We start from the raw sequence: 26,616 nt of genomic DNA, 5'->3' as shown, positions 1-26,616 counted from the left end.
GAGAAACACTGCCACCCCTGTCACCTTGCATGACACTGTCCCCTGCACCGGGGACACCCGGGTACCCCGTCATGCAGCACAGCATGGTCCCTGCACTAGGGGACACCTGAGCACAGCAGTGGCACCCCTGGCACCCTGCACAGCACTGTCCCCTGCACCGGGGACACAGGGGGACACCTGTCATGCTGCCACAGCGTGGTGCCCGCACTGGGAACACCCAAGTATGGCACTGCCCCCTGCACCAGGGACATCCAGGCAGAGCATTGACACCCTTGTCACCTTGCATGGCACCGTCTCCTGCACCAGGGACACGCAGGCACAGTGTGGCACCGGCACCGCAGTCCCCCCCACGCCAGGGGTGCCTGTGCATGGCACAGCCGCGGCACAGCCGGACCCCTGCCCGGCTGGCCCAGCTCAGCCCCCCCACTGCACCCCCCCCCCATGTCCCCCTGCCTGTCCCCAGTGCCACCGGGGCGATGCGCTGCCTGCAGCGGGTGCCCGCCGTGGCACGTGCCTGGCACTGCAGCCCAGCCTGGCCCCGCTCCCGGCTGCTGCAGGGGCTGCAGCGACGTGCTGCGCCCGGTGCCGCGGTGCCAGGGCAGAGCCACCGAGCAGATCTGGGTCACGGCAGCGGGGCCAGCCTGTCCCGGCGGCACTGGGGTCTCCGTGGGTGCTCATGGTCCCCGAGGGAGGAGGAGGGGAGGGAGAAGGTTTCGGGGGGGCAGCACCCTCCTGGGTGCCACGTGCCGGGTGCTGCCCTGGCCCCCAGCCAGAAGGAGAAGGTGCAGAGCCAGCGCCGGGAAATCCTCGGAGCTAATCCCACGGGAGGAGAGGCCTCGGGCGCCCCGGCTGTGCCGGGAGCCTGCAGGGTGCCCGGGGGGGGACACACACCGGAGCTCTGCGCCCCAAGGAGCCCTGGCGTGTGCATGGCACCGTTCCTCGGCTGGGGGCCCCCGGGGACCCCCACTGGGTGCTGTGGCTGCTGCCGGCTTGTAGGGCGCCCCGCGGCACTGGGGCAGTGGGGACACCCCGTCACCCCGCAGGAAGCGCCCTCGCCCTGAGTCACCGGGCGGTTGCACGGTGCTGTGGCTGCGCGGCAGCCAGCACCTCCGGCAGGGAGAAACCCCGGCATCTCCCGGAAGGATGTGTGGGGCCAGGCTGGCATGGGTGCCAAGGGGCCCCGGGGGGCCACCTGCCCCAGGGCGGGGGGCCCACGCTGCCCCATTGCCATTTCCAGCGGTGCAGCCATGCCCGGCCGTGCCCAGATGCCCTCAGCGTGCAGGTGCCACCGGCCCTGCAAGGCGCCTCGTTCCCCTCCCGGCACGTTCCCGGGCCACGGCAATTAGCCGTGACTCAGCCGCTCAGAAAACAACCCTGCGCATGGTGCTGCGGCACACGGCACATGGCACACAGCCGGCCCTGCACAGGGATGCTCAGCCGGCACCGGCTGCTCAGCTCCCCCGGGGGTCCCCGGGACGGGCACGGGGCTGGCAGGGACCAGGTAAATCCCGTGGGGTCCCACTGTGGGGTCCTGCTGTGGGGTCCCGCTGTGGGGCTGAGACCATGGCATAGCAGGTCGGGGTGGGGGCACTGTGAGCAGGGCCCCCAGAGTGGGCGCAGCAGGGACATCCCAGCAGCAGGATGGGGATGCCGACTGGGGACAGTCTGTGGGCAGCAGGGCCGCGGTGAAGAGGCCACCAAAGCCACCGGGACGGCAGAGCGCTGCCACCGGGGACGTGCCCGCTGTGCCCTGTGCCGGACCCTCGGCAGCCCCATGGCTGAGCCGTCGCAGGGACCCTCCCAGAGGTCGGGGCTGTGTCCCAGGGACATCCCCGCGGGTCCCCGTGCACCCCGACTCGGCTGTGCCCGCGCCAATCCGCCCATGGCACAGACGGGGCACTTCAACCCCCACCAAGGTCCCAAGGTCGTCACATGCCATCGCGCTCAGGCGCCAGGTGAGCCCTGCCCAGAGCGGCGGGGGGACACACGTGTCACCCCAGCCCCTGCCACCGGCATTGGCCCTGCCCGAGGGCAGCAGCCAGCTGTGCCCCAGCCCCCTCCTCTACCAGAAACCCCCAACTGCACCCCCGGCACCCCCGAGGCCCCGGGCCCCCCATTTCCACATCCCCCCGGCAGGGGCTGGCCCTCGGCCTCCTCCCCTGCACCGGGGACCCCACTGTGCCCCGGGGAGGTGACAGGGACACAGCTGAAGAATCAGCTCGCCGGTGCCAGGGAGCGGGTGCGAGGGCCAGCGGCCGTGTGCCCCGGTGCCCGGGTTGCCGGTGGTGCCGTGCGGCCACGCCACGTGACTGCGCTCCGCTTGGCGGCGAACGCCTGCGTGCAGAGGGATTTATTTTTACTCCGGGCTGGCCGGGTTGTTTACCTTGTTGTACCTTTTCCAGGAAAAGGGGGGGCGGGGGGTGTTGTCTCTGCCAGGGATGGGGGTTTGTTCCAGCCTGTTGCCCCACCTCCTCCCCCCCAGGGTGGGCACTGGGGGTCCACAGACCCCCCCCCAGCACTGCAGCCCCAGTACCCCCCCGTCCTTGGACGCCCTCCAACCCGCTGCTGGGCTGCAGCATCCCCATGGAGTGGAGGACGTTGGGTCTCGCCGCGTCCCCGTGCCACCTCGGGGCACATCGTGCCTCAGTTTCCCCAGCCGCCGGTGTGATGCTGCAGGGGGGGACGGACACAACCAGAGATACCGGGTTTCGCTCTGCTTGGGGGGGGGGGCGGTGTGTCCTGCACCCCCCGAGCCCCACTTTCATCCCCACAGCGTCCCACTGGCGGGAGGGCAGGAGCCCCGCTGCGGCTGCGGGGTGGCGGGCAGGGCCGGGTGTTGGGGTTTTTGGGGTGTCCTCCTGCCGCGCCGGTGGCTGCGGAGCCGCGGCTGTCCCTGGCCCCGTCCCCGCGGCTCTTGGCCGGCACCGGCGGCTCCGCGCTGCCGGGACGCGCCTCTCCCCTCCCCGCGGAAGGGGAAAAAAAATCAGGCAAACACGGGGAGGCTGGCCCGGGCGGGGCGGGGGGGGCGCCCCACGGCGGGTGGGGGCACCCCACAGCTCCCCGGCACCGCGGGAGGGGGCAGACCTGGGTTGGGGGGGGGGGGGCTGAGACCCCGGGAGGCGCAGGGTCTGGGGGTGCCCCGACCCGTGGAAGTGCAGGATTTAGGGGTGAATGTACCCCGGGAGGGTGCGTGGACCCGGGGGTCCGGGGAGGGTGCAGGGTGCCCGGGAGGGTGCGGGGGTGCAGGGACCCCGGGAGGGTGCAGGCGCACAGAATTTGGGGGTGCAGGGACCCCAAGGAGGGTGCAGAATTTGGGGGTGCAGGGTCTGGGGGTGAAGGGACCCCGGGAGGGTGCAGAGACCCAGAGATCAGGGGGATGAGGGGATATGGGGGTGCAGATGGGGTTCAGGGGCCCCGGGGGAGGGAGGACCCCGGTGTGCTCAGCATGCAGGGTGGGGGGGGAAGCCCCCCGGGCGCAGGGAGCAGCCAGGGCGGGTGGGGGGGACCCCTGTAGCCCCCCCAGCTGCAGGGTGAGGCTGCGGCAGCACTGCCCCCCCCCTTGCCCGCCCCCCTCCTGGCTGCGGCCCCATAAATCTCTTGTGCTGATGTTTGTGTTCCCGGTGCAGCGCTGCAGCCCCGGATCCGCCAGAGAGAGCGGAGGGGGCCACGGGGGCTCCTTCGGCCTCACGGACCCTCCCCCCTCCCCCTCCCCGGGGCACACAGAGCGGGGAACCCCCTCCCCTTTCCCACGCCTGCGTCACCCCATATTTGCCCTTCCCACAACGCAGCTCGGTCGGGGATGTGGGGCAGCCCCCCCCCCCCCCCCAGCCCCCCCCAGCAGCCCTTGACCCCGTTGGGACACACGGCGGCCGCGGGTTTTGGGGCACCGGGCCGGTTGGCGTCTGTGCCAGCCCATGTGAGCGGGTGCTCCCCTCCACCTCCTCCTCCTCCTCCTCCTCCTCCTCCTCCTCGGGTGCGGGGAGCCCTCTCCATCCCAGCGAGCGGGTTGCGGCGTCACGTGGCGCTGGCATGTGAGCCCTGCTCCATTTTTAGCCCCAGCAGCCTCCCTGCGCGCGGCCCTGCTGCAGAGCCATGTGCGGGCGGGCGCCCGGCCGGCACGTGGGCCTGCCGCAGCGGGGCCGGGGCACCGGGAACCCCCCCGTCACCGGGGCCCCGGCCCCGCGTGGGCGAGCGTGGGCGAGCGTGTGCGCGAGGCCGGCCAGGCGTGCGCGCGAGCAGGGCCAGGCGTGTGCGCGCGTGGCGGGAAGGCGCAGTTGGCCGGAGGGGTTGGCGTGACACGCGGGGAGAGCGGAGGGGCTTCCCCGGCACTGCATGGGGGGGGGCGGTGGTGGCACCGCCAGTGTGGCCCGGCCGCCATGGCGGAGGGGGACCCTGCGACTCACAGAGTGTTGGGTGCAGGGGGACCCCTTTGCGCCCCCCCCCTCGCTCCCCCCGTGAATGCAGCTCTGCGGAGAGGCGCATCCCCCACGTGTCCCCTGCGCATCCCCGGCACGTGCCCCGCGTGTCCCCTGTGTGTCCCCAGTGCTGCAGCCCCGTGTGCTGCGGGGGGGTGTGTGTGTGTGTTCAACGGGTGGGGGGGGGGAATGCTGTGAGAGAGTGTGTGTGTGTACACGCGTGTGCGTGCTGGGGCTGCGGTACGGGGGGGCCGTGCATGCAGTGGGGCTGCAGTGCCTGCAGGGTGCGCGGGTGCCTGCAGCGGGGGCTGCGGTCCCTCACTGCGGGGGGGGGTTGCATGCGTGTGTGTGTATGTACGTGTGCATGCGTGTGCATGCAGGGGCTGCCGCCTCTGCGGGGGGGGCGGTGCGGGGGGGTGTGTGTGTACGCAGTTGCACACGTACAGCAGGAGCTGCAGCGCTGCGTGTGTGTGCATACGGGGGGGGCGCAGACCCTGCAGCGGTGGGGGGGGGTGTACACGGCGGGAGGGGCTGAAGCCCCCCTGGGATGGTGTGTGTGCGCATGGGGGGGCCCAGAGACCCCATGGGAGTGTGTGGGTGTGAGCACGGGGGGGGCTTCAGACCCGGTGGGGGTGTGCACACGGAGGGGCTGCAGAGCCGCGGGGGTGCACCGGGGAGGTGCTGCCGACCCCACGGGGGGGTGTGTGCACACGGGGGGGCCGCAGACCCGCGGGGGCACCGGCGGGGCGCGGCTCACGCAGGACAAACCCACCCCCGCACAGCGGGACCTCCCCCCCCCCCCCCCGCGTGGGGGGGATCGCGGCGGTGGGTCCCCGCCGTACGCCCCCCCCCCCCCCCCGGTTCCCTCGCGTGGAGGCGGCCCGAGACCCACCGGACCCACGGCGGGGGGAGGGCGCGGGGCCCCGCGTGCGCTCGGGAGCCACCGGGCGGCCGCGCCCCGGTACTGCCGGCCCGGGACCCCCCCCGGCCCCCGCCCCCCGCGTGTCCGCGCGTGAAACCCACCCCACGTTACAGGAGGGGCCGTCGGGGCGGGAGGGAGCTCTCCCCGGTCCCTCCCGCGCTTAGAGCGGCCCCACTCCTCGCTCCCGGCGTTCTACCCCCGCCCCGGGGCCGCCGGTGGCGCATGCGCACCGAGCCCGGTTTAAAGGTAACCGGGGGCCGCCGCGCGGCCACGGCCTCGACCCGCCCCCCCCCCCCCCGCGTGGAACGGTCTCGCGTGGGGCGCGGTTCCGGAGGGGGCGGCGGGGCAGCGCGTGTCCCGCGGCTCCACCGCCGCCACCCGGGGCTGGGGGAGGGGGGGGGGATGCGCTGCGCTGATGGCGGCGGGTCCCCGCCGCCCCCCGGACGGCGCAGCCGGTGGCGGCCGCCGCCGCGCCGCGTCGGCGGGCGGTAACGGGGCGGCGCGGAACGGCGGCGGCGGGTCCCGGCCATGAGGTCCACCGCCTTCCGGGCGGCCGAGCCGCCGCGGGGGGGGCGGGAGGAGGAAGAGGAGGAGGAGGAGGAGGAGGAGGAGGAGGGCGCCGCCGCCGCCGCCGCAGCAGCACCGCACCGCCCGCCGCCCCGCCGGCCCCGGGAGCCGCCGCCGCCGCCGCTGGGGGCACACAAGGGCCGCGGCGGCGGGGTGGCGGCGGAGCAGCAGCGCTGGGCCGGGCTGGTGCCGCTGGCCGGCGGCGAGAAGGCCGGGGCGGGGGATGCCGGCGCTCGGCCGCGCTACCAGGCGGTGCTGCCCGGGCGCGGCGGCGGGGAGGGCGCGGCGGGGCCGGGGCCTGGCGAACCGGGCCCTCCTCCTCCTCCGCCGCTGCCGCCGCCACCAGCAGCACCAGCGGCCGCCGAGGGCAAGTGGAAGAGCGGTTCGCGGCGCGGCGGGATGGGGGCCGGCGGGGGCTCGCCGGGGCAGGCGGCCTGTCTGCGGCAGATCCTGCTGCTCCAGCTGGACCTCATCGAGCAGCAGCAGCAGCAGCTGCAGGCCAAGGAGCGGCAGATCGAGGAGCTCAAGGCCGAGCGGGACACGGTACGCCGGGGGGGGGGGGGTGGGGGGGCACATGTCGGGGGGGGGTGGGAACGCGGCAGAACAGCGGTTACCTCCCCCCCGAGTTGCCCACCCCCCCCCCGAGGTTATCCCCCCCCCAAGGTACCCCCCTTGAGGTTGTACCCCTTCCGAGGTACCCGCCCCCTTCGAGGTTGTACCCCCCCCTCGACGTAAACATCCCCCCCCCCCACCCGACGTAAACATCCCCCCTCCCTCGAGGTTACCCCCCTCCCTCGAGGTTACCCCCCCCTCCCTCGGTAACGCCCCCCCTCGAGGTAACACAACCCCCCCCCCCCCCCCCCCGAGGTAACCCCCTTCTGGAGGTTACCCGCCCTCTCGAGGCTCGAGGTTGCCTCACACACCCCACACCCCCCCCCCCCCCCCGGTTAACCCCCACCACCCCCCCGCGAGGTTACCCCCCCCCACACACCCCCCGAGTTAATGGCCTCCCCGCAGCACCCAGGGGTCCCCCCCGGCCTTCCACCCACCGACAGGTAAGTGCCCCCCCCCCCCCCCCTCCGCCCGCCATGGCACCCCAGGGGTTAACGCCCCCCCCTTAGAGGTTAACAGCCTCTCCCGGTGGCACCTCAGGGGTTAGTGCCCCCCCTTGGGGGTTAACGGCCCCCCTATGGTATCCCAGGGGTTAACGCCCCCCCCCCCTTTGGGGGTTAACACCGCCCCCCCGTGTCACCCCAGGGTTAACGCCCCCCCTTGAAGGCTGAGGCCCCCCCAGCACACAGGGGGTTAATGCCCTCCCTCCCCGACACCTTGGGGAGTAATACCCCCCCGGGGGGGGCATCAATCCCCCTCCCCAAGATACCCCCCCTAGGTGATTAGTGCCCCCCCAGGGGTTCATGCCCCCCCCCCCCCACCGGGCACCCAGGGGGGTCGTTACTCCCCGGGGGAAGGGGGGTACCCCCCCGGGGTCGGTGCCCCCCCCCCCAGACAAAGGCCGTCGGGGGCACAAAGGCGCGGGGCGGGGCGGGCCGGCGGGGGTTAACGGGCCGCCGCCCGTCGCCATGGCAGCGCGCCCGCGGGGGGGCCTTAAAGGGCCCGCGGCGCCGTCCCGTCCCGCCCCGCCGCGGGGAGCGCACAGGGGCCGCGTCACCGCCGCCGCGGGGGGGGGGGTACACCACGTGGGGGGGCCCCCCCACGGCCACGCAGGGCTCCTGCCGTGCCCCACGCACGCCGGGGGGGGGGGAGGCCACGCCGGGCATCGCCCGTGCTGGGTGTACCCCCCCGCGCCTGTCCTGCCTGCGCTGCCCTATGGATATCATGCATTGCCCCCTACATGTGCGCTGCCCTATGGATGCCATGCGATGCCCTCTATACGTGTCCTGCCTGCGCTGCCCTGTGGATGCCGTGCATTGCCCCCTATATGTGTGCTGCCCTATGGATGCCGTGCATTGCTCCCCACGGGTGCCCTGCCTGCATTGCCCCACGCATGCGGCGCGTGCTGGAAGGCCGCGCTGGCACAGGCTGACTGCAGTGGTGGCGGTTGCGGTGGCCCTGGCTGCGGAGGGAAGAGCCACCCCACGTGGTGCAGCCGGCGGGGCCGCACGGCGATGCCGCGTCCCTGCGGTGTCTGCCGAGTCCTCCAACATGGAGGAGCTGCTGCGGCGAGGCCGCGGTGGGGCTTCACCGCAGCGCATCCTCCCGTGGGGCTGAAGCAGCCGGGGGTGACGGGGCAGGCGGGGACGGGGAGTGGGGGCTGCTCCCCTCTCCTCTCCCCGTGCCGGCTCCCCCCGCAGCCGCATCCTGGGGGGTGACAGGACCCCCCCATGGTGCGCTTTGCCCAACCGACCCCTCCAAACGGCTTCAGCGGGGACGGGCGAGGGTTGGGGACGGGTGACCGAGGGCAGGTGTCACCCAGCCGGCTGCTTGCTTTCTAATGAAGCCCACGTCTAATTACAAACCGGGCACTCGGGGAGGGTGCAGCAGAGGTTGAGACCCCCCCCAAATCGCTCCTGGAAGCGTGCGGGGTTTGCAGCCCCCCATCCTGCCGCGGCACAGGGCAGGCTAGAAGCCACTGCAGAGCAAGTGGCCATTTTGTGCCGTTTGGACATCCCGGCACCTGCCTGCCAGCGCTGTAGTTAAACTCCCCGGGGTGCGACGCCCGTGGCACCCAGTGCTGCCCGCTGACGCTGCCCTCGGCCTCTGGTCCCCTCTGTGAGGGTGTGCACCAGCCACGGCACTCTCGGCGTGCCGGGAAGCCCACGGTGCCGGCTGAGTGGGGATGGCACAGCCACTGTTTAGGGACCTCCTGGCAAACGTGCTCCGGCACCCCGAGCATTGCCAGGATGGTGCCAGGGAAATGCCAGGATGGGGGCAGGCAGGGCACCGCAGCGGGGTGGCACCGGTCCTGCGCCGCCTGTGCCGGAGCGCTTCTGCATGATGGCTCAGGTGTGGGTGCTTTGGGTCAGCTCTTCCCCGGGGTGTTTCGCGGCTGCCCAAGGGATGTGCAGGCAGGGCATCGTGCAGGCAGGGCATCGTGCAGGCAGCTGCCCGGGTGCAGGGGTGCACATGGGGTTCCACCCGCCGTAGCGCACCCGCGATGTGAGCCCTCGCCCTGCGTTGCAGCTCCTTGCTCGGATCGAGCGCATGGAAAGGCGGGTGCAGCTGGTGAAGAAGGACAGCGAGCGGGAGAAGCACCGCATCTTCCAGGGCTTCGAGGTGGACGAGAAGCCGGAGGCGGAAGCGTGCGAGAAACTGCCGCTGGAGTGTCCCCAGGACCTGCTGGAGCCCCCCCCGACCCTGCAGCCCAAGCACTTCCCCTACGGCAGGAATGGGAAGGGGCATAAAAGGTTAGGGGGTGTCGGGGAAAGGGATTTGTGGGGCCAGGGAGGACCTTCCCCATGGATTCACCCTCCATCCGTGGCGCTGCTACTTGAGCTGCGCATCCCATCAGCTGTGGGCACCAGCTGGGGGAACCTCGGGGAAGCCTGGGCGAGGAGCCGGGGGTCCCAAACGCCGGGGAAGCCCCTCTTGCCTTTGGAAATCTGTCCTGGCACGGCAGCCCTGCTTTGGGGGTGCCGGTAGCCCCGGTGTGGGGCGAGGATCCGCGCACCCGTCTGAGCTCCTCTTCCTCCCGCAGGAAGCCGACGTTTGGGAGTGCGGAGAGGAAGACGCCCGTTAAAAAACTGGTGTCTGAGTTCTCGAAAGTGAAGAGTAAAACTCCAAAGCACTCCCCGGGGAAGGAGGAATCGGGTGGCTCCTTGTCCGAAACTGTTTGTAAACGAGAACTGCGGAGCCAAGAGACTCCAGAAAAACCCAGGTCGCTCTTGGAGACCCCGCTCCGAGCCTCGGCCCCACCCAAGGGCCCCGGTGCCCACCCCAAGGAGAAGGGCTTCTTCAGCAGCGAGACAGATGACCTGCCCTATCTCTCAACCACCGAAATGTACTTGTGCCGCTGGCACCAGCCGCCCCCGTCGCCGCTGCCGTTGCGGGAGCCCTCCCCAAAGAAGGAGGAGACTGTAGCAAGTAAGCGATGGAGAGCCCGCCGCGGCGCGGGCGGCAGCGTGCCGGGCGTTGGGGCCGAGCCAGCAGCCGGGGAACCGGCGCTCGGTGCCCTCGCCCTGAAGGTGGCAAAGGGCAGAGTCCCATTCGCCGTGGGAGTGGTGCAGCCCGGTTGTGCTGCGCCGCCGGCTCCTCCCGCGGCGCGCGGGTCGCAGCCCTGGTGCCGGCGATGGGCTCTATCGAACCACGTCTCCGGCTTGCCCTGCTCCGGCGTGCTGGCACAGCGCTGGGCAGGGCTGCCGGCCCCCGCTCGGCTTTAGCCACCCAGTTTGCCGAGCAGCCTGCGCGCCCGTTTGAGCAAGGGGTGAAGCAACTTCCCGTTGGCGGTTGGGAAACGTGTCACCAGCTTGTGCCGCTGCTGCGCCACGCCGGTTCCTTGAATCTGGTGTCAGTCCTGCCAGTTGCCCCTTCCCAGCTGGTCTCCTCCGGGTCCCGCAGCGCAGCGAGCACCGGCGCACTGGGTGGTGCCGCGGCAGACGCCGATGCTGCCGGTGATGCTGCGCTGGATGGCCGAGCGCCCTGGCGCGGGGGGAGCTCGGCACGTCTCCTCTTGGAGCGGCTCAGGTTTGCTGGTGCATTTGGCCGGGGGGATGGCGACGAGCTCGCCCTCCTGGCTCTGCCTTCCCCCGGATCCCTCCCGGTGGCTCAGCCCCGCTGGCGGCAGTGCCCAGCCCGGTTCAGGCCGGGGGTCCGGGGAGGCCGAGCTGCGCTCCCCAAGGGAGTGACGGGCTGGAGAGGGGCAGCGCGGTGGCGGGGATGGGGCCGGAGCGTGGGGTAACAGCGTGGCCTCTCGCCCTGCAGTTCCGTCTTGGAGGGACCATGTCGTGGAGCCCCTGAGAGACCCCAACCCCTCGGACCTCCTGGAGGTATGTACGCTGTCCCGGTGGGTGCCGCAGCCGCTGTCAGAGCCGGTGTTGCTGCAGGCTTCTTCCTGGGTCTTTCACCGCTCCAGGGGAGTGGATCGGGGTGTTTGCTGCGGGGCCGGCGGCATCTCGTCCCCATGTCCGGCATAAACAGCACGGCAAATCCCGGCTGCAGTTGGAGGGCTGGGGTGGGGGCGAAGGGCCAACCCCTCTGTGCCGCGGCGGCTCCAGCTGCGGCTCCCGGTGCCGGGCGGACGCGCTCATCCCCATCTGTCGTTGCAGAACCTGGACGACAGCGTCTTTTCCAAACGGCACGCGAAGTTGGAGCTGGATGAGAAACGAAGGAAAAGGTGAGAGCAGAGAGGGCGATGGGGGCCCTGGGGTGTCACCCGAGGGGGGGGACGTGGGATCTGGTTGCCCAGGGCAGACCCGGCAGCAAGGATGGGGAGCAGAAACAGTGCCAGAGAAGGGATGCTGTGGCATTGCTGCCAGCGCATCAGCCCCAGTGCAGCCCCCCGAGTTCCCCGGGGGGGTCAGGGCACCTGCCCAATCGCTGCCTGCGGAGTCTCACTGCCCCGGGGCGCCGCCTTTTCCAGGTGGGACATTCAGCGGATCAGGGAACAGCGAATTCTACAGCGGCTGCAGCTCCGAATGTACAAAAGGAAAGGGATTCAGGAGTCGGAGCCTGAAGTTACCTCATTTTTCCCTGAGCCAGATGACGGTGAGTGCCTCTGGTGCTGGGGGGTGGCAGGGGCCCTGCCGGCAGTGGGGGGTGCAGGCAGTGGGTGTGTAACGCTCCGGTGTCTCTCCCACAGTGGAAAGTTTGCTCATCACCCCCTACCTGCCTGTCGTCGCCTTTGGCCGGCCCTTACCAAAACTGACCCCACAGTGAGTACCGGCGTCACCGTTGGCAGGAGGGGACGGGGCTGGGCTGGGCCAGGCACTGGCTGCTCGGGCCGGCATCATTGCCGTCACACACCAGGATGGTGCTGTGCTGACACCGGCTCTGCCCGCAGGAACTTCGAGCTGCCCTGGCTGGACGAGCGCAGCCGCTGCCGGCTGGAGGTGCAGAAGAAGCAGACCCCGCACCGGACCTGCCGGAAATAGTGGAGCCGCCAGGAGCTCCGTACGTCGCCGGGTCGTGCCGATGGCCCATGCCCTCCCTTGCCTTCTCGTTGACGGATGGTTTTGTTACTCCGTGACCCTGGTTTTGTTCTTTTGGGTTTTGCGACACGTTTCCCAGACTCGTCCCCCAGTGGCACTGTCCGGTTGCCGGCTGAGGCTTCTCACCGGCCGCTCCGGCAGCGGGGAGACCCCAGCCCCGTCCTGCCCGTCCCTCGCTGCCACGCGCTGCCTCTGCCCTCCTGCAGCCACTGTTCGGTTTATTTTGGACATTTGCCTTTGTGCTGCGGGTGGGAGTGCTGCGTCCTGCCGGGACTCTGCCTGCCGCTGCCTTTGTGTTGGGTTTGGTTGGAAAAGGGGATGAGCAGCAGTCGGGGTCCGAGCGGGGCGAGAGGCGGCAGCGGGTGCCGGGGGGTGCCGAGGAGCCGCTCTGGGCTTTTCCCCCTCTTGAGGGGCTGTTAATGGGGTCGGGGGGAGAGTTTAAAAACAAAACCTGTTTGGTGGTTGTTTTTCTTTTTTTTTTTTTTTTTTTTTTTTTTTTTTTTGTGAAATAGAAATCCTATACGCACAATTTTGGGTTTTTTAAAGGTTGGTTTGTTGGGTTTTTTTCGTTGTTTTTTTTTTTTTTTTTGTATAATTTAAATGTTTTGAGGTTGGCAGGCTCTGCCGTGTGAGCTGGCACCGTGGGGAGGGGGCTCTGTGGGGCGGGGGGGGAGGGGCTCCGTGGGTCCCCCGCTGCCCCCGGCCGCCCCTTCAGCCCCCGTTAACACGGGATCCCATCCCCCACCCCCCTTCCCTCCTCCATTTGCCGTTATTTCCCCGTCCCCCCCGGGGCCGGAGCCCCCCCCCCCCCCCCCAGCTCCCGCCTGGTACCGAGGGTAATTAGCGGAAGGAACCTTGTTTAAAAAAAAAAAAAAGTTCAAAAAAAGGAAATCTGTTTAAAAAACATAAATAAATAGAGTTATGACTCGTTGGCGGGAGGCGCTGCCCGCGGGGGGAGGGGGTCACGCGTGCACGCACCCGCGCGCGCTTTTTTTTTTTTCTTTTTTTTTTTCTTTTTTTCTTTTTTACAATAAACGAGGAAAACGGACGCTGCGTGCTGATTCCGGCCTTCCCCCCCCCCCCGTCTCCTTCCGCGCATGACGTCATTTCCGCCGCCGTGACGCCACCCGCGCCGTGACGTCGGCGCGCTGCCCGGCGCGCGCCTGCCCCCTGCCGGGGAGAGGGAGAGGGCGGGAGGGAGGGAGCGGCCGCGCGCCGCCGCGAGGGCTGCCGGGACGACGGCGGTAGTGACGTAACGCCGCAGGGGCCGCCGGGAGGCGTAGTCCGTCCCGTGGTGCCCCGCGCCGCCGCCCGCCCCTGCGGCTGCCCAAGATGGCGGACCGGCGGCGGCAACGCGCCTCGCAGGACAGCGAGGACGACTCGGACTCGGCCGCCTCCGACAGCGCCGACTCCGCCGCCAGCGCCGCCCGCTCCCGATCGGCCTCCGCTTCCGGATCGGGCTCCGGTTCGCCCCGACCCCCCCACCGCCCGCCGCGGGGCTCCGCCGGGGCCCTCAGCGCTGGGCCGCGGAGCCGCGGGGCCGAGAGCGCTGCCGGGGGGGCGGCCAAGAGCGCGCCCGAGTCCGAGTGTGTGAGTGCGGGAGACGGGGGGCCGGGAGGACGGGAGCGGCCCTGGGGAGTGAGGGGGCTCGGGGGTAGGGGGGGGGCTCTGGTGTCAGTGGGGTTTGGGGGAGCACTGGGGGGCAGTCGGGGGTCTCGGAGCGGGGGCAGTGGAGTGGCATTGGGACCTGGGGGCGGATCGGAGGGACGTGAGGGGGCGGGGGGGGGGACATTTAGGGGGCTCGGAGGCGGAGTTGGGGGTGGCATTGGGACTTGGGGGAAGGGGGGACAGTTGGGGGGCTCGGTGGTGGGGTGGCATTAGGACCTGGGGGGGGTTGGAGGGACCTTGGGGACACTGGGGTGCGGGGGGGGCTGGAGAGCTGAGGGAATTGGGGAGCCGGGCTGGGTACCCCCTCGTGTGTGTGTGGCAGGAGGCCCCGGGGGGAGACCGGGGCTCTGCGGCCCCCCATCACCGGGCAGAGGCTTCCCCCTGTGCCCCGGGGCCGGCTCCACACTGCAGGGTCCGGTGCCCAGCCTGGGCCCCCCGCAGCGGGGTGTGGGTTGGGGGGTTTGCTGCTGGGTCAGGCATCTTCTGCTGTTTATCAGCTCTGACCAGCCTTTTTTTTTAGCGAGAGTGTTAAAAAACTTTTCCAGGGGGGTTGTGGTGCTGCTCTCCCCCACCTCTGCAGGGTAGTTCTCCTCTGGCAATTCATGGCGGGGTGTGATTTTGTCCTGTCGTGGGTTTATAGTGCCGGTTATTTCACATTCCTTCCGAATCACAGCCTATTTCTGCTCGGTTGTTTTGGCGTTTGGGCTTATCTTGTTAATGTGTTGGCTGGTTTTATTTTTGATCTGAAGTTTTTTTTTTTACTGCACAGCTCGATCAGTCTGTTCTTTTAGTAGAAACTTTCCCTGCTCTGAGCTGTTCCGCTTCATCCAGCATCTTCTCTCAGGTGCAGGGTTGTATTTCTGTCGCTGCAGTCTCTAGCAGATGTCCTCCTGAGCTTGGTCCTGCTCAGCATCTGTTCGTTATTCCTGGGCTTCTGCTTTAAGTAATCCTCTTGTCCTTTCCCGGGTTAGCTGTCTGGCTCTTCGTTATCAGAGGGAGTCTGTCTCATCTGTCCATGTCACTCTTTTCCCTCTGAGGACCCCCAGTAGTTAAAAGAGTTTGTGCTTTTTTTTCTTGAGCTGCGTTCCCCCAGCGCAGCTCACTCTAGAAGGATCTTAGAGAAGGGCACTGGGAGCCCTGAATTTGTTTATGATTTCTCGGTTGCTGAAGCTGAACTTCTAAGGGCGAATGCGACAGGACCAGGGCCAGACTTTGTTATAATTATGTCTGGGATTGCAGGATGGCACAGGGACCCGGCTGTTGACCTCCCCTTCCGCTAACGCACCTTTCTCTCCCTCTCTCCGCAGGAAAGTGAGGATGGCATTGAAGGAGATGGTAAGTAACGACTCTCTGGCATTGCAAGTGCTGTCTGCGTGCAAAAAGTAAAAAGTAGACAAAATGCCTTTTCCAGTAGTCCTGCGGTGGTTGTTGTCCCAAGGATTATCTTGTAATAGCAGGCAAACGTGGGGTGCAGGGACAACATGCCACAAACTCGCCCTTGCTTCCTCCTGTGTGAGCTGGCAGTGGGACAAGTTGGGGACGCTTTGGTGCTGGCCTCTGACTTCCCCTTGGTGGGACTGCTCAGCGTGTGTTTGCCAGCGGTCGCCCGCAGCGCGGCGTGTTACGCTCGGAGAGAAGCTGTGTCTGTTTCTGCCCTGACACCAAATTCCTTTTTCTTACCCGCAGCTGTACTCTCAGATTACGAAAGCGCAGAAGACTCGGAGGTAAGAAGAGTCTCTGTCCTGCTGTTTAGAGGGTTCTGCCAAGCGACTGCATCTTGCGTAATTATAGCACAAAACCCAGTTTGTGTCTTTCGTTGCCTTCCACTGACCCTGTTGGCAGTGATTGCCTTTGTCTCGTGTGCTTCGCACCAGCCGTGCAGAGACTCGGAGCGAGCTGTGCTGCAGTGTAGTCATTGCTGCTTCAGAGGAAAACGGTCTTTCCCACTCTGAGCCCCTCGCTGGGCAGTGCCCTCCCATACAGCCCACGGCACTGGGCCCAATCTGGGGGAGAAACTGCTTGTGCTGCTGGTGGGTGGATGTAGGGCCAGTTATGTACGGGGTAAAAAAACACCTGGCTGCTCAGGCGTTGGGTACTGGGAGCAGGATTTGCCATGGTCAGGAAGGGTGTGGAAGGAGGTGCAGGATGCTGGTTGTGTTTTAATTAGTTGAAATTAAAAACGTAAGTGCTGGGTTGGAAGCATCCCAGGCAGCATCCCTGTCTTCTGCAGCTGGAGGGGTGACGCGCCCCGTGAGTGCTGGCGGCTCTGTGCTGGGTGTGTGCTGAGAAAATCCCCCCTCGCGTGCACTGACACCCCCTGCCTGTGCCTGGGCAGCAGCCTGTGGCTGTGGGTTTCCCTGGATTTTTGGTTCAGAACTGTAAGTTTAAGGTCTTGAGGAAGTTTAGAGAAGTTCTGGTTTCTAATGATTACTGTGAAGGTTTTCTAGTGAAAACCCTTCTCTTGAGACAGGTGTTGGGGGGATCTTGAGAGGGGCAGCAGTTGGAGAAAACACAAGACAACGAGGCAGATGAAATCAAAGCTCATAGGGGCTGTTAATTTGTGAGTTAGTCTCTGCTGTTAGTGAGGAAGGAGTGTGGCAGGCTGTAGAGGTGGCACGTGGAGGGTAAGGGGCAGCTCCCTGCGTTCACCGTGCAGTGGCTCTTCAGGCCTGGAAACCTGCACAGAGGCTTCCCGGAGGCTCGGCGCACATAGAAGTGGAGCAGCGCTGGTGCACGCTGGGCTGCTGGAGCAGTGGGGCTATTGCATCATTGACATGCCAGGATGACTCTGTTCCTGTGCCTAAAAATAATGCCACGTCTGGGTTTCCCCAACGTAAACAAAAGGAGCAGTTGATGTGCAAATACACTGTGTTGAAAGAGAAAAATAGAGCAGTCTTTTTGTTAATCACGGAGAGCTATTTTTAGTGTCAGTTCCAGCCTAAGCAAGGCTTGCAGGCTCCTGGAGGGTGAAACGAGGTCACGCTCCTGTGAGCAGAGTGCTTGGAGTGAGTCAGCTGAGTAACTCCAGGGAATTTGGAAACGCAGCGCTGGCTGGATCCGGGCCCTCAGTGTGGGAAGGAAGGGACGGTCTGAGGGCCCTTGTTCGCTGCTGTCCCAGGCTTGCGCGAGCCCTTTCCTTTCAGAGCGGTGAGAGGCTGTGGCTTTGTGGGGGAGCTGGTCCCGGCTCGGCTCTCGAAAGCCTGAGTGTCGCTGGTAGGAGTTGGTGGGAAGAGGTGTTGGGTTCAGTCTTTGCTTTTTCTGTAAAAATACAGGGATAGAAAGGACCTTGAAAGCTAATCCTCTGCTTTGAAAGAGTCAGATCTCTTGACAACTGGAACAGGGGATCTAACTCCAGATTTGAGGACTTGTGTGGGGAAATTCCTGGGAGACGTGCTGCTAAAGGTGTGTGTTTGAGTAACTGGGGCTCTTTCAGGCAGAGGAAGAGGATTACAGTGAGGAAGAAAGCGCCAAAGTGGAACTGAAGCAGGATAGTAATGATTCCTGCGAGTCAGCAGCAAAAGCAGAGAAAGGGGATGAGAAACCTGACTCCAAAGGTGCTGTAACTGGTGAGAGGCAAAGTGGAGATGGGCAGGTAGGTGTTAAACATGCACTCTCTGGGCCACGGGGGGCTTTTTGCAGAGGGACTGCTGCAGTGGTAAGAGCTTTCTGATTTTGACAGGAGAGCACTGAGCCTGTTGAGAATAAAGTTGGGAAAAAAGTTCCCAAGCACCTGGATGACGATGAGGATCGGAAGAACCCGGCTTACATCCCGCGCAAAGGGCTCTTTTTTGAGCATGACCTGCGAGGGCAGACGCAGGAGGAGGAGGTCAGGTATGTGAGCATCCCCCACATGTCTGCCTCTCTGGGAGGGTGAGGCCAATTCCCAGGCCAGCATTTGGCAGCACAGCTCCTCCCTTCGGTGTGAAGCGCTGGGAAGGCACCAGCAAGGAGGATCTGTCTGTGCTTCGGTTGCCTGCTCGCAATGTCCTGCCAGGACATTTTAGCTTTTTGTTTTGGAGGCGAGACTGAGGGTGGTACAAAAAAAAAAAAAAAACCATAAGGAAAGCGTCTTGCCAATGAGCAGTGCCCCTCCTTGCCGCTTTTCAGAAATAGCGGTTGGTGACCAGCAGCTGCTGGGCAGGAGGAGGCGAAGGAAAAAGAGTCGCTCTCTCCTGTGCACACCCTGCCCTGGAAACACTTGGTCTCTGCGTGTGGGGCTGGTTGAAGCTGCCACATCTCCTTAGCTTTGCAACAACCTATTGGTCCTCCCTATGTAACTGTTCCAGGCCAAAGGGTCGTCAGCGAAAGCTGTGGAAGGACGAGGGCCGCTGGGAGCACGACAAATTCCGGGAGGACGAGCAGGCCCCCAAGACCAGGCAGGAGCTGATCGCGCTTTATGGCTATGACATCAGGTCAGCTCACAACCCCGATGACATCAAGCCGAGGAGGATGCGCAAACCCAGGTGAGCAGCAAAGTCAAACTAGAACCTGGCTGGTCCCAGAGGGAGACAGGTCCGAAGCCCTGAAGAGGGAAAGCCTTTTTGTCGGCTTTGGCCTCGGAGTGGAACCTTGGTCCTGGGATTTCTGGATCCCAGAGAGGGGTTCCCTGGCACAGCTATTTTGCATTATTTTTCTCCCTCAGGTTTGGGAGTCCTCCTCAGCGAGACCCAAACTGGTCCAACGAGAGGCCAAATAAGCCCCCAAGGCACCAAGGCGTAGACAGCACTTCGGCTCCCCCACGAACCTTCACCAACAGGAGCTCTGCAGGTACTGGGAGGATGCCCCCGCCTCGGAACTACCCGAGGATGGGGGGCTACAAAGAGACCCGTCCAAGCTACCGGGCTTCGGAAGCAAGCATCCAGCATCTCTCTCGAAATGGCGAGCAAGCTAAACAGGAGAGCAACTATCGAGCGAAGCGTGCAGAGCACACCCCACCGAGAGATAAGTCACCTGAAATGGAAGCGGCACATGTCCACAGCAGCCCTGTGAAGGAGGAGGTCGCTTTGGAAAACCAAGCCACGGCTGCTGATGCTGCGCAGCCACCACCAGACAGACCAATTGAAAAGAAGTCTTATTCCCGGGCGAGAAGGACCAGAATCAAAGCTGGGGATGCGGGGAAGCTGGCAGATGAAGTGCCCGCTTCGGAAGGGCTGACTCCTGTGCCTCCAAAACCTGTGCAAGCCGAGACGTCCCCCCCACCAACCAAGAGTAGTAACTGGGAGTCACCGGTAGAATCCAACTTGGATGGACTCGAGCAAGAGATGACCCAAATGAATCTCACCGAGCAGAACTGGACTCCGGGGCAGTCACAGTTCATACAGCCCCGGGAGCTGAGGGGTAAGTGGGTGCAGCCTGTTGGTTTTCCACTGCAGCCCCAGACAAAGGCAATTCTGCGATCCTGCAGTCAGTCAAAGCTGAATTGTCTCTGCCTTAGTCCAGTCTCAAAGTGGGTACGTGATGGTGATGCATGCTGCTGAGAGGGTGCAGCAGAGACAGTTAGAGGGGACAAAACGGAAGGGAAAAAGGGGAAATTAAACATTCTGGTGTAGGTTAATTGAATGAGGGCTGGGAAGGACATAAGACTAGATCCTTTCCCTCTCTCTGCCCTGTTTTGCGTTGAGAATGGGAAAGCTTCAGTGAAGCTGAAGGTCTGCGTGTGGAACAGGCAACAGGGACTTTGTGCGGTGTGAATGACTGTGAGACTGGCTGCTGTGGCAGGAGTCAGAGTTCGGGAGATAAGGGGCGTTGTGCTCGGTTGGCAGGTAAGGGTAATGAATAATCGGGCTCCTGTAATGCCCTGCTAGGAGCAGGGGGGAACTTCCCTCTGTTTATCAGCTTATTTCCTAACGTTGAGATTCGGTTGCCACTAGCTAAGGTCTGACTGGGGTTGGCAAATCCATTTGTGCCTGGTGGGAGGAAGCTGCTCTGTTCGCAGCAGCAGACGGGGAAGTGTGGCAGAGTTACCCCCGTGTGAGCCAAGGACCGAGTTCTAGTTGAGCATCCATGCGAGAGGTCATTCAGGTATAATTATCTCTTTGCAGAATTAGAGTCTTTTCTGGGGAGTGTTAGAGTCCTTCCCGAGGGAAATAAAACTGGAGCAAGGAGAAGAAAGCGACTTGCTGCTTTCATAAGTGTCTCTCGAGGTTTAGGTCATGAAACTATGAGTTGTCTAGCACTGATATGACCTGTAATACCTTTGTGTGAACAGACCCTTGGTCTCGGCTGCGGATGCAAGTAGACAGGCTTTAAACGTGCCAGTAGAATGAGAGTTCAAAAGTGCTGTGATTTGCAGCTGAGATTATGTGCTTTTTTTATTTTTAAGCTTAAAAATATAAAGCATCTTAACAAATTTACCGTGAGATGGCTCTAGACTGCAGGTTAGGAGAACACTTGAAGGATGTATTACTCTGCTGTCCCTTTTTTTTTTTTCTTCCTACCAGAGAAGGTAGGAGTTAATGCTGGGAGACGTTTGATAGATGAACCAGGGTCAGGTCCTTCTGTATGTACAGCGCCTATGTCTGTGCGTATATTTGCACTATCAGTGAGTGATCCCGGAGCACTTCCCATGTTCATTTTGTCCACTTTCGCTCTCCTGGAATCGCCTGTGATCAGTTTGGCACTGTGGTTTTAAATGTGTGCCATAATTTTGTTGTTTGAATTAAAAGGAGCTCATGATAAAAGTGGTTACGCCCTGTAGAGAGTTTAAACTGCATCTTACCCCATCCCACATGGATCCTTTGGATCCTTGTTTCTACTCTGCAGAGGTCCTTGTCTCCACAGGAGCAGAGCTTAGATCAGGACCTGGATTTCAAGTTGAGCCTTTTTTTTTTTTTTTTTTTTTTTATTTTTTAAGCAAGATTTAAAAGGTGTTGAGCCGTGTGGATGATTGCACTGTGGCATGACAGCTTCTAATTTGTACTGAAATGTTTAAAATTGTAACCTAAGAGATGAAGTTGTTAGGAGGTTTCTTGTCATGAAAGCAGGAGCTGTGCCTGTTTGTAGTACAATAACGTCCCCAGGCTGCCGGCGCTCGTATGGTAGGTGACCCGGCGCCTCCTGGCTGCGCCCTCGGCGGGTGAGGTGACTCTTTACTGGGAACAAATGCAAACCATAATAACCAGTTTGTTTCTTCCTCAGGTATTCCTAACCATATGCACGTGGGAACTGGGCCACCACCTCAGTTTAACAGGATGGAGGAAATGGTAAAGCATGTTGCGTGGAGCATGACTCTTGCTTTTAAAGCGCGGAAGCTGAGCATGTATTTGTTTCTGGGTTAGAGCAATTAGAGGCTGCCTGTGACACCTCAGCCTTTCCCTTTTGTGGGTGTTCATAGTTTTTACCATGCGACCTGGACAGAGGTTTGCAGGGGCTGGCTGGGGAGTGGGTTGGTGCTTCCTCGCTGGAGGGAGGGCTCCTGCCCCTTGCGCTGACCCTCACCGATGCCTTTGGACTCTTTCAGGCGGTGCAGGGGGGCCGCGTCAAACGCTACTCGTCGCAGCGGCAGAGACCGCCGGTGCCGGAGCCTGCCCCCCCCATGCACATCAGCATCATGGAAGGGCACTACTATGACCCATGTGAGTGTTTTCCTCCGGCTCCTGAGGCTCCGTGTGTGCTCAGATCTGAGCAGCTGGAGCAGGATTCCGCCCCCCCCGTTAGGGTTGGGCAGATCTGGGGATTTGTCTTCCCTTTCCTATGTAAATAGTGTTGCGGCATTGTCTAGTACGGTAATTAAAAGGCTGCTCCAAACCTCCCCGCTTGGTGTTTAAACCCACTGAAATACAGTCAGTGTTGCCACCTCCCCTCCCTCTGCGAGGGCTCTCTAGGACGCTGCTTTTCTTCGTGACAACTAGGATTTAAAATTAACTTGAAATCAGAGCAATATCTTTGACATTTAAGAGTGGGGAGAATTACAGGGCAAGACTGAGGATGGATTAGGAATTTATTCCAGCATTTAAAGTGTTGGAGAAGAAATTCCCCGAGTGTTCTCCTGTTTTGTAAAGGGAGTGGGAGGCTTTTCTGTTGGGAGTACGTAGCATCTGTGAGCCTGGTAGACTGCGTGTGCCGATGGGAATGCAGCTTGCAGCACTGCGTTTGAGTCCTGTCACGGGAGCTGGCTGGGGGGTGCGTGTGACTTGCTGCAGTAGAATAAAATTTGGTGGAGCTTTTCCTTACCAACTGTTGTGTGTTGCAGTACAATTCCAGGGACCAATCTACACCCACGGCGAGAACCCGGCCCCGCTGCCGCCCCAAGGGATGATCGTACAGCCAGAAATGCATCTCCCTCATCCAGGTGAGGAACCAACTCCCCAGCGGGGCACGGGGCAGCTGGTACCGATGTTGCAGTTGTGCCCTGGGGCGGCTCAGCCTGTGCTGGGGAGCAGATAACTGGTTTCGCACAGCTTCTGTCACTGAGGGAATCCATTTTCCCTACTTCCACAACATGGAAGAGACCCGCTTCCCTCACACAGTGAGGCTGGATCAATATAAATTTTAAGGAAAGTAAAATAGATGTTTCTGGCCCTCGCAGCCAGGGCAGGACCGAGACGATCCGAACTTTTTGGCACCTCTGGCTGGATGTCTGCAGGTTCTGTGCAGACCCTCCTGGCCGAGTCGCTTCCCCTCCAGTGGGGCGCTTGGCTCTGCCAGCTGTTGTGCTGGGCTGGTGCTTCAGTCCCTGCTGCTTGTAGATCAGGAAAGAAAAGCAGAAATGAGAGCTGTTGAATTGGCGTGTTCTCTATCTTGCCCACAAAAACTGTTTCCTGAAGTGGATGTGCTGACTGGGGCCATGTCCGGTTCCGGTGAATCGGGACCCCGGCGTTGGGGAGGGGGCCGTGCTCCGCTGTGCTGAGAAGCAGTTCCCTTTTTTCCTCCCTGGCGCAGGAGCTGAGGTCCTGTGGCTGCAGGAAAGCACTTTGAGCGAAGTGCTTCTCCTTCCTGCTGTAGTGGGGAAGGCGCAGCCGTGCAGATCTGCTGGCGTTGTAGCTGCCGCCACACTCCACAGGATGCCCTGGCTTTACACGTCATGTCACATTCAGCTTATTTCTGTCGCTTCCCAGGTTTACATCCCCACCAGACGCCAGCCCCCATGGCAAACCCTGGGCTGTACCCTCCGCCGGTCTCCATGCCCCCGGGCCAGCCCCCACCGCAGCAGCTGCTTGCACCGACTTACTTCTCCCCTCCCGGAGTCATGAATTTTGGGAATCCTGGCTACCCCTACCCTCCAGGAGCACTACCCCCTCCGCCCCCTCCTCATCTCTATTCCAACACGCAGGTAAGCCAGCTGTGCCGCGCTGCGCCTCTCCTTCCTGAGCTGGGGCCGTTGAGAGCAGATGGGATCCTGTGGTGTGTGGGTACATTCTCTGAGGCTTCCTGGGAGAGGACGGGGAGCAGCTGGGCTGTTCCGTGGTAGGAGGTTGTTTACTGTCATCCCTCTCTCTGCTCAGGGCACTTAACTGAAAAGGACTATTCCCATGGCTGCTGTGCAGCTACTCTGGATTTAGGGTTTAGTGGATGAAATGTCAGTGTTGGTAGATCTCAGAATTGAGGGCTCCCCTACAGAGCAGGGAAACGGCCCACCAGGAGCCTGTGAGTCATTCTGTCCCCTCCAGGTCCACGCTAAGCCAAGGACACCTTGAAAATTGCTTTGGAAGTCCTTTCTGTTTGCGATGGAGACAGGAGGCCGGACACTGAATGGTGCTGTTCTTTGGCAGCGGCCAGGGAAGCCCGTGGTGTGACCGGCACGGGGCTGGCTTTTCCTGCTCCATGTCTGAGCTCTGTGTCCGCAGCAGTCGCTGGGCAGCGCGGAGGCAGATCTCTGTGGGCTTCATGATGAGGATCCCGCCACTCCCCGTGGCTGCTGTGCGAGCGGCACACGGCTGACACGCAGTGGCAGGCCAGAGATGTGCACGCTCCCCCAGCCCTGCAACCTCTCTGACCTTCCCTGCTGCCCTGGGCTGATCCCAGCTGCCCCGGCAGCGAATCCACCTGCTTTTGGGGCAGATCCCGAGCCCCCGGGCAGCTGGAGGGGATCTCGGTGCGAAAGGGAGTTGTTAACCTGCCTTGTCTGCGCAGAAAAACGATAGCTGCTGCTGTTGCAAAGCACAGACGTTATATGGCAGTTGGGAAACTCTGCGGAGTGAAGGAAACCCATTTGCCGTGAAGTTCAGTCCGGCGTGGCTGTGGGTTGCTGCAGCCTGTACCCGCCCCCCTGCCGAGAGCGGGGAGACCCTGGGAAGGGGCAGGGGTAGGCGAGGGTCCTCCGGGAGCTGTAGGTGCTGCTGTTCTTTGTAGCCTTGGGGAGCACAGCACAAATCAACCCCCGTCCCCCTGTGGCTACTCACCTTTGGTGCTGGGCAGCAACACCTCTTCACAGCCCGGTTGTGTGCCGTAAAGGCTGCGTGAGACATGCGGGGCTCTGGCAGGGGACGCAGCGCTCTGCGCACCCCGCAGCGAAGAGCACTGACCCCCCTGCTCTCCGGGAATGCAGGCCCAGTCCCAGGTGTACGGAGGGGTCACGTACTACAACACTGTCCAGCAGCAAGTGCAGCCCAAGCCTTCTCCGCCTCGAAGGACGTCCCAGCCTGTGACTATCAAGCCGCCGCCTCCTGAGGTACCGTCCCCTCGGCGTGAGTCTGTGCGTGTGTGATGCTGAACCATTGGGGTGTGCGTGATGCTGCAGCCTCCCATCCAAAAAATACGTTGTTCCGAGGAAATCTTAAGTTGTCTGATCTTTGACATGTCCCAAACCTCAGCTTCTCGTTGCAGGTGGTAAGCAGGGCTCCAGTTAATTTGAGTTTCTAAATACTTTAAAACTAAACCCACGTAAAAAGTAAGTCCAAAGTTGACTCTTGCTGCTTTTTTTTTTATTATTTATTTGCTCAGGGTAAAAACCAGAACACTTTAGAGAGAAAAATCCAGTACTAAACTAGGAGGCAGCGACTTCTCTGGAAGAATAAATGCCAAAACCTTAGCCATAGATAACTCAGGCAGCAGACTTAAAGGTTTTCCAGAGATGAGTGCCGTTTCTCTGCGCTGGGAATGGTTTCCTCTCTCCAGTGCTGTGAGCTGTATGCGTGCCAGAGTGCCACGTGTGTGTTTGGTTTCCTTTTTAATACCTTGCTTAGCGTATGGGAGCTGAGTGTGCCTGAATCGCGGCAAGCCTGGACCCGGGCAGGCATGTGCTGGTTGTTTCCCTGTACGCGGGGAGGCGGCGTGCGGCATGGTGGAGGGCTGGGAAACACGCAGCGTTTGTAAATCCACTGCGAGATCGACTGATTGAGGTGCCCTTTGAAAGGCCTCGCGATGGAAAAATGTTTAACCACGAGGAGAGCTGGGCTGAAGGGAGCTGCCTGTGCCCGCAGCGGGCAGGGAGGAAGCCGGAGGCGCGGGCGGTTGGTCGTGTTTTGGCACCCAGAAGTGGAGGGTGTTTTTGCTCGCAGGACCCTGGCAATAGCGCTGCAGCCCCCGTGCGGCGTTCGCGGTGGGGCAGCCTAAGCCTCTGCTTCTCTTTCCTCCTCCCCACCAGGACAGCAAAGGTGAAAAATCAAAGGAGAGGAGCAACACGTAGGGATGCGGCCGTGGGAATCCCAACGCCAGACTCCGGCACCTCGGCAAGGAGGAAGCTCCTTCTCGGGAGAGGCTCCTTCCCTGTGCGTAGGTGAGGCAGCGGGATGAAATCAGCTGCACCGTGTCGTGCTCAGGGCCAGGCACCTTCCCTCTCTGGTTTCACCGGTGCCCTCCCGAAAACCATCTTGCCGCTGCTGCTCTGCCCTCCTTCCCCTCCCTCACTGGGGCACAGAGGTCACCGAAGAAGTCGGTCACCCCCAGAGTCGGTCCTTGACCACAAGTTCTCGCAACTTCTCTCTTTTACTAAACGTCTGCCCTTCTCCCTCTCTAGGATGTTAAACTCGACTGGCTTGATTGTGGTCTCTGTTTTTATTTAAGAAATGAAGCAGCTCCATCAGTAAAGCTGATTTGTTTCTTTTGGGTATTTTGAATTTGTTTGTCTGGCTAACCGGCACGGAACATCCCCTGCCCCCCGTGGAGACAGCTGTTAACTTAATTCTTCATTTCGATTCTCCTTTTTAAATTAGCAAGTTTATTTCTGCCATTGTTTAAGCATAGGGAAGGCAGCTGAGCGATAGGAGTCTGTCAGGAACGTGCTGGCTCTGCAGTCACCACTTAATTTAGAAGCTCCTCCCATTTCTTTTTCCAAATGAGCCCTGTTGGTAACGCGCATCGCTGGCAGTTTCTGTCCGTGTGCGTGTGAGCTCTCAACTCGCATAGGATGGGAATCCGTGTGCGCGAGCACGGGGTGACCCCCTTCCCCGCTGCCGCAAGCCCACCTTGCAGAGCGGGGGGAGATTTCCACCTGCCTCCTGCGCCTCTGCTGAATCGGAGTCAGAGAGGGAGGTTTATGGGCGTCCAGGCACCTCGGCGCTGCCGGAGCAGCCCTGCCAGCAGACAAACCAGCTAGACGGGGCACGCGGAGGAGTGATTTGCTCCCAGCGCTTGGGTGTTGCTGCTGTGGAAGTGGAAGGGGGTGTTGTAACCTGCCCCGACGCATCCAGCCTGGGCTCCCAGCCCCAGGAGGAGCCACCTCAGCCCTGCGTTCCCCTGGGGACCTCGGCAGCCTCGTCTCCCCCGTTAAAAGATTCGGAAGCTGATCTGCTGGGGCGACTGGCACCGCAGCGCCAAGCGTGCCAAGCCAGGCCCGGCTGACTCGCCTGTGCCGCAGCGCTGCGCCGCCTCTCTGCAGTGCACATCCCGCCGGCACCGCGGGCAGGCGGAGCGGCTCCGGCTCCCAGTCACGCTTGGGCTTGGCCGTGTCCTCGCAGCCATTTGCAAATTGCGTTAGGAAACTTGGCAAGGCAGGCTGCCGATTCCTGCCGCTCGCCCCGAGCACGTGCTGGGGCGGCGTGGGGACGTGCCAGCTGCCGGC

General features: G+C 63.0%; 2 protein-coding genes across 2 annotated transcripts; both read left to right on the top strand.

The window, feature by feature from the left end:
- Positions 1-5,865: 5,865 nt before the first annotated feature.
- MSL1 (MSL complex subunit 1) lies at positions 5,866-12,094 on the top strand (the record flags this gene model as incomplete). Its single annotated transcript, XM_082494965.1, has 8 exons — positions 5,866-6,447; positions 9,046-9,269; positions 9,560-9,945; positions 10,783-10,847; positions 11,127-11,194; positions 11,441-11,565; positions 11,660-11,732; positions 11,861-12,094. 8 exons carry the CDS (start codon positions 5,866-5,868, stop codon positions 11,949-11,951), a joined length of 1,614 nt encoding a protein of 537 aa, XP_082351091.1. The 3' UTR covers positions 11,952-12,094.
- A 1,244-nt stretch (positions 12,095-13,338) lies between these two features.
- On the top strand, positions 13,339-25,665 carry CASC3 (CASC3 exon junction complex subunit). The gene is made up of 13 exons (XM_082494959.1): positions 13,339-13,598; positions 14,984-15,011; positions 15,363-15,400; positions 17,110-17,268; positions 17,356-17,507; positions 17,963-18,139; positions 18,319-19,013; positions 20,814-20,878; positions 21,136-21,250; positions 21,868-21,966; positions 22,733-22,947; positions 24,163-24,285; positions 25,201-25,665. Exons 1-13 carry the CDS (start codon positions 13,341-13,343, stop codon positions 25,240-25,242), a joined length of 2,166 nt encoding a protein of 721 aa, XP_082351085.1. The 5' UTR covers positions 13,339-13,340; the 3' UTR covers positions 25,243-25,665.
- Positions 25,666-26,616: the final 951 nt, after the last annotated feature.

This window comes from Vanellus vanellus (genome assembly GCF_965231255.1).
Source record: "Vanellus vanellus genome assembly, chromosome: 24".
Lineage (NCBI taxonomy): Eukaryota > Metazoa > Chordata > Aves > Charadriiformes > Charadriidae > Vanellus > Vanellus vanellus.
The sequence above is the reverse complement of the archived record's forward strand: the minus strand, read 5'-3'. Positions and strand labels throughout refer to the sequence as shown.

Bases quoted from the DNA above. Each gene is read 5' to 3' on its own strand.
- CASC3 (XM_082494959.1), top strand. From the start codon at position 13,341: ATGGCGGACCGGCGGCGGCAACGCGCCTCGCAGGACAGCGAGGACGAC. The intron at 17,508-17,962 runs GTATGTGAGCAT...TAACTGTTCCAG, and splicing joins ACGCAGGAGGAGGAGGTCAG to GCCAAAGGGTCGTCAGCGAA. The intron at 19,014-20,813 runs GTAAGTGGGTGC...TTTCTTCCTCAG, and splicing joins ACAGCCCCGGGAGCTGAGGG to GTATTCCTAACCATATGCAC.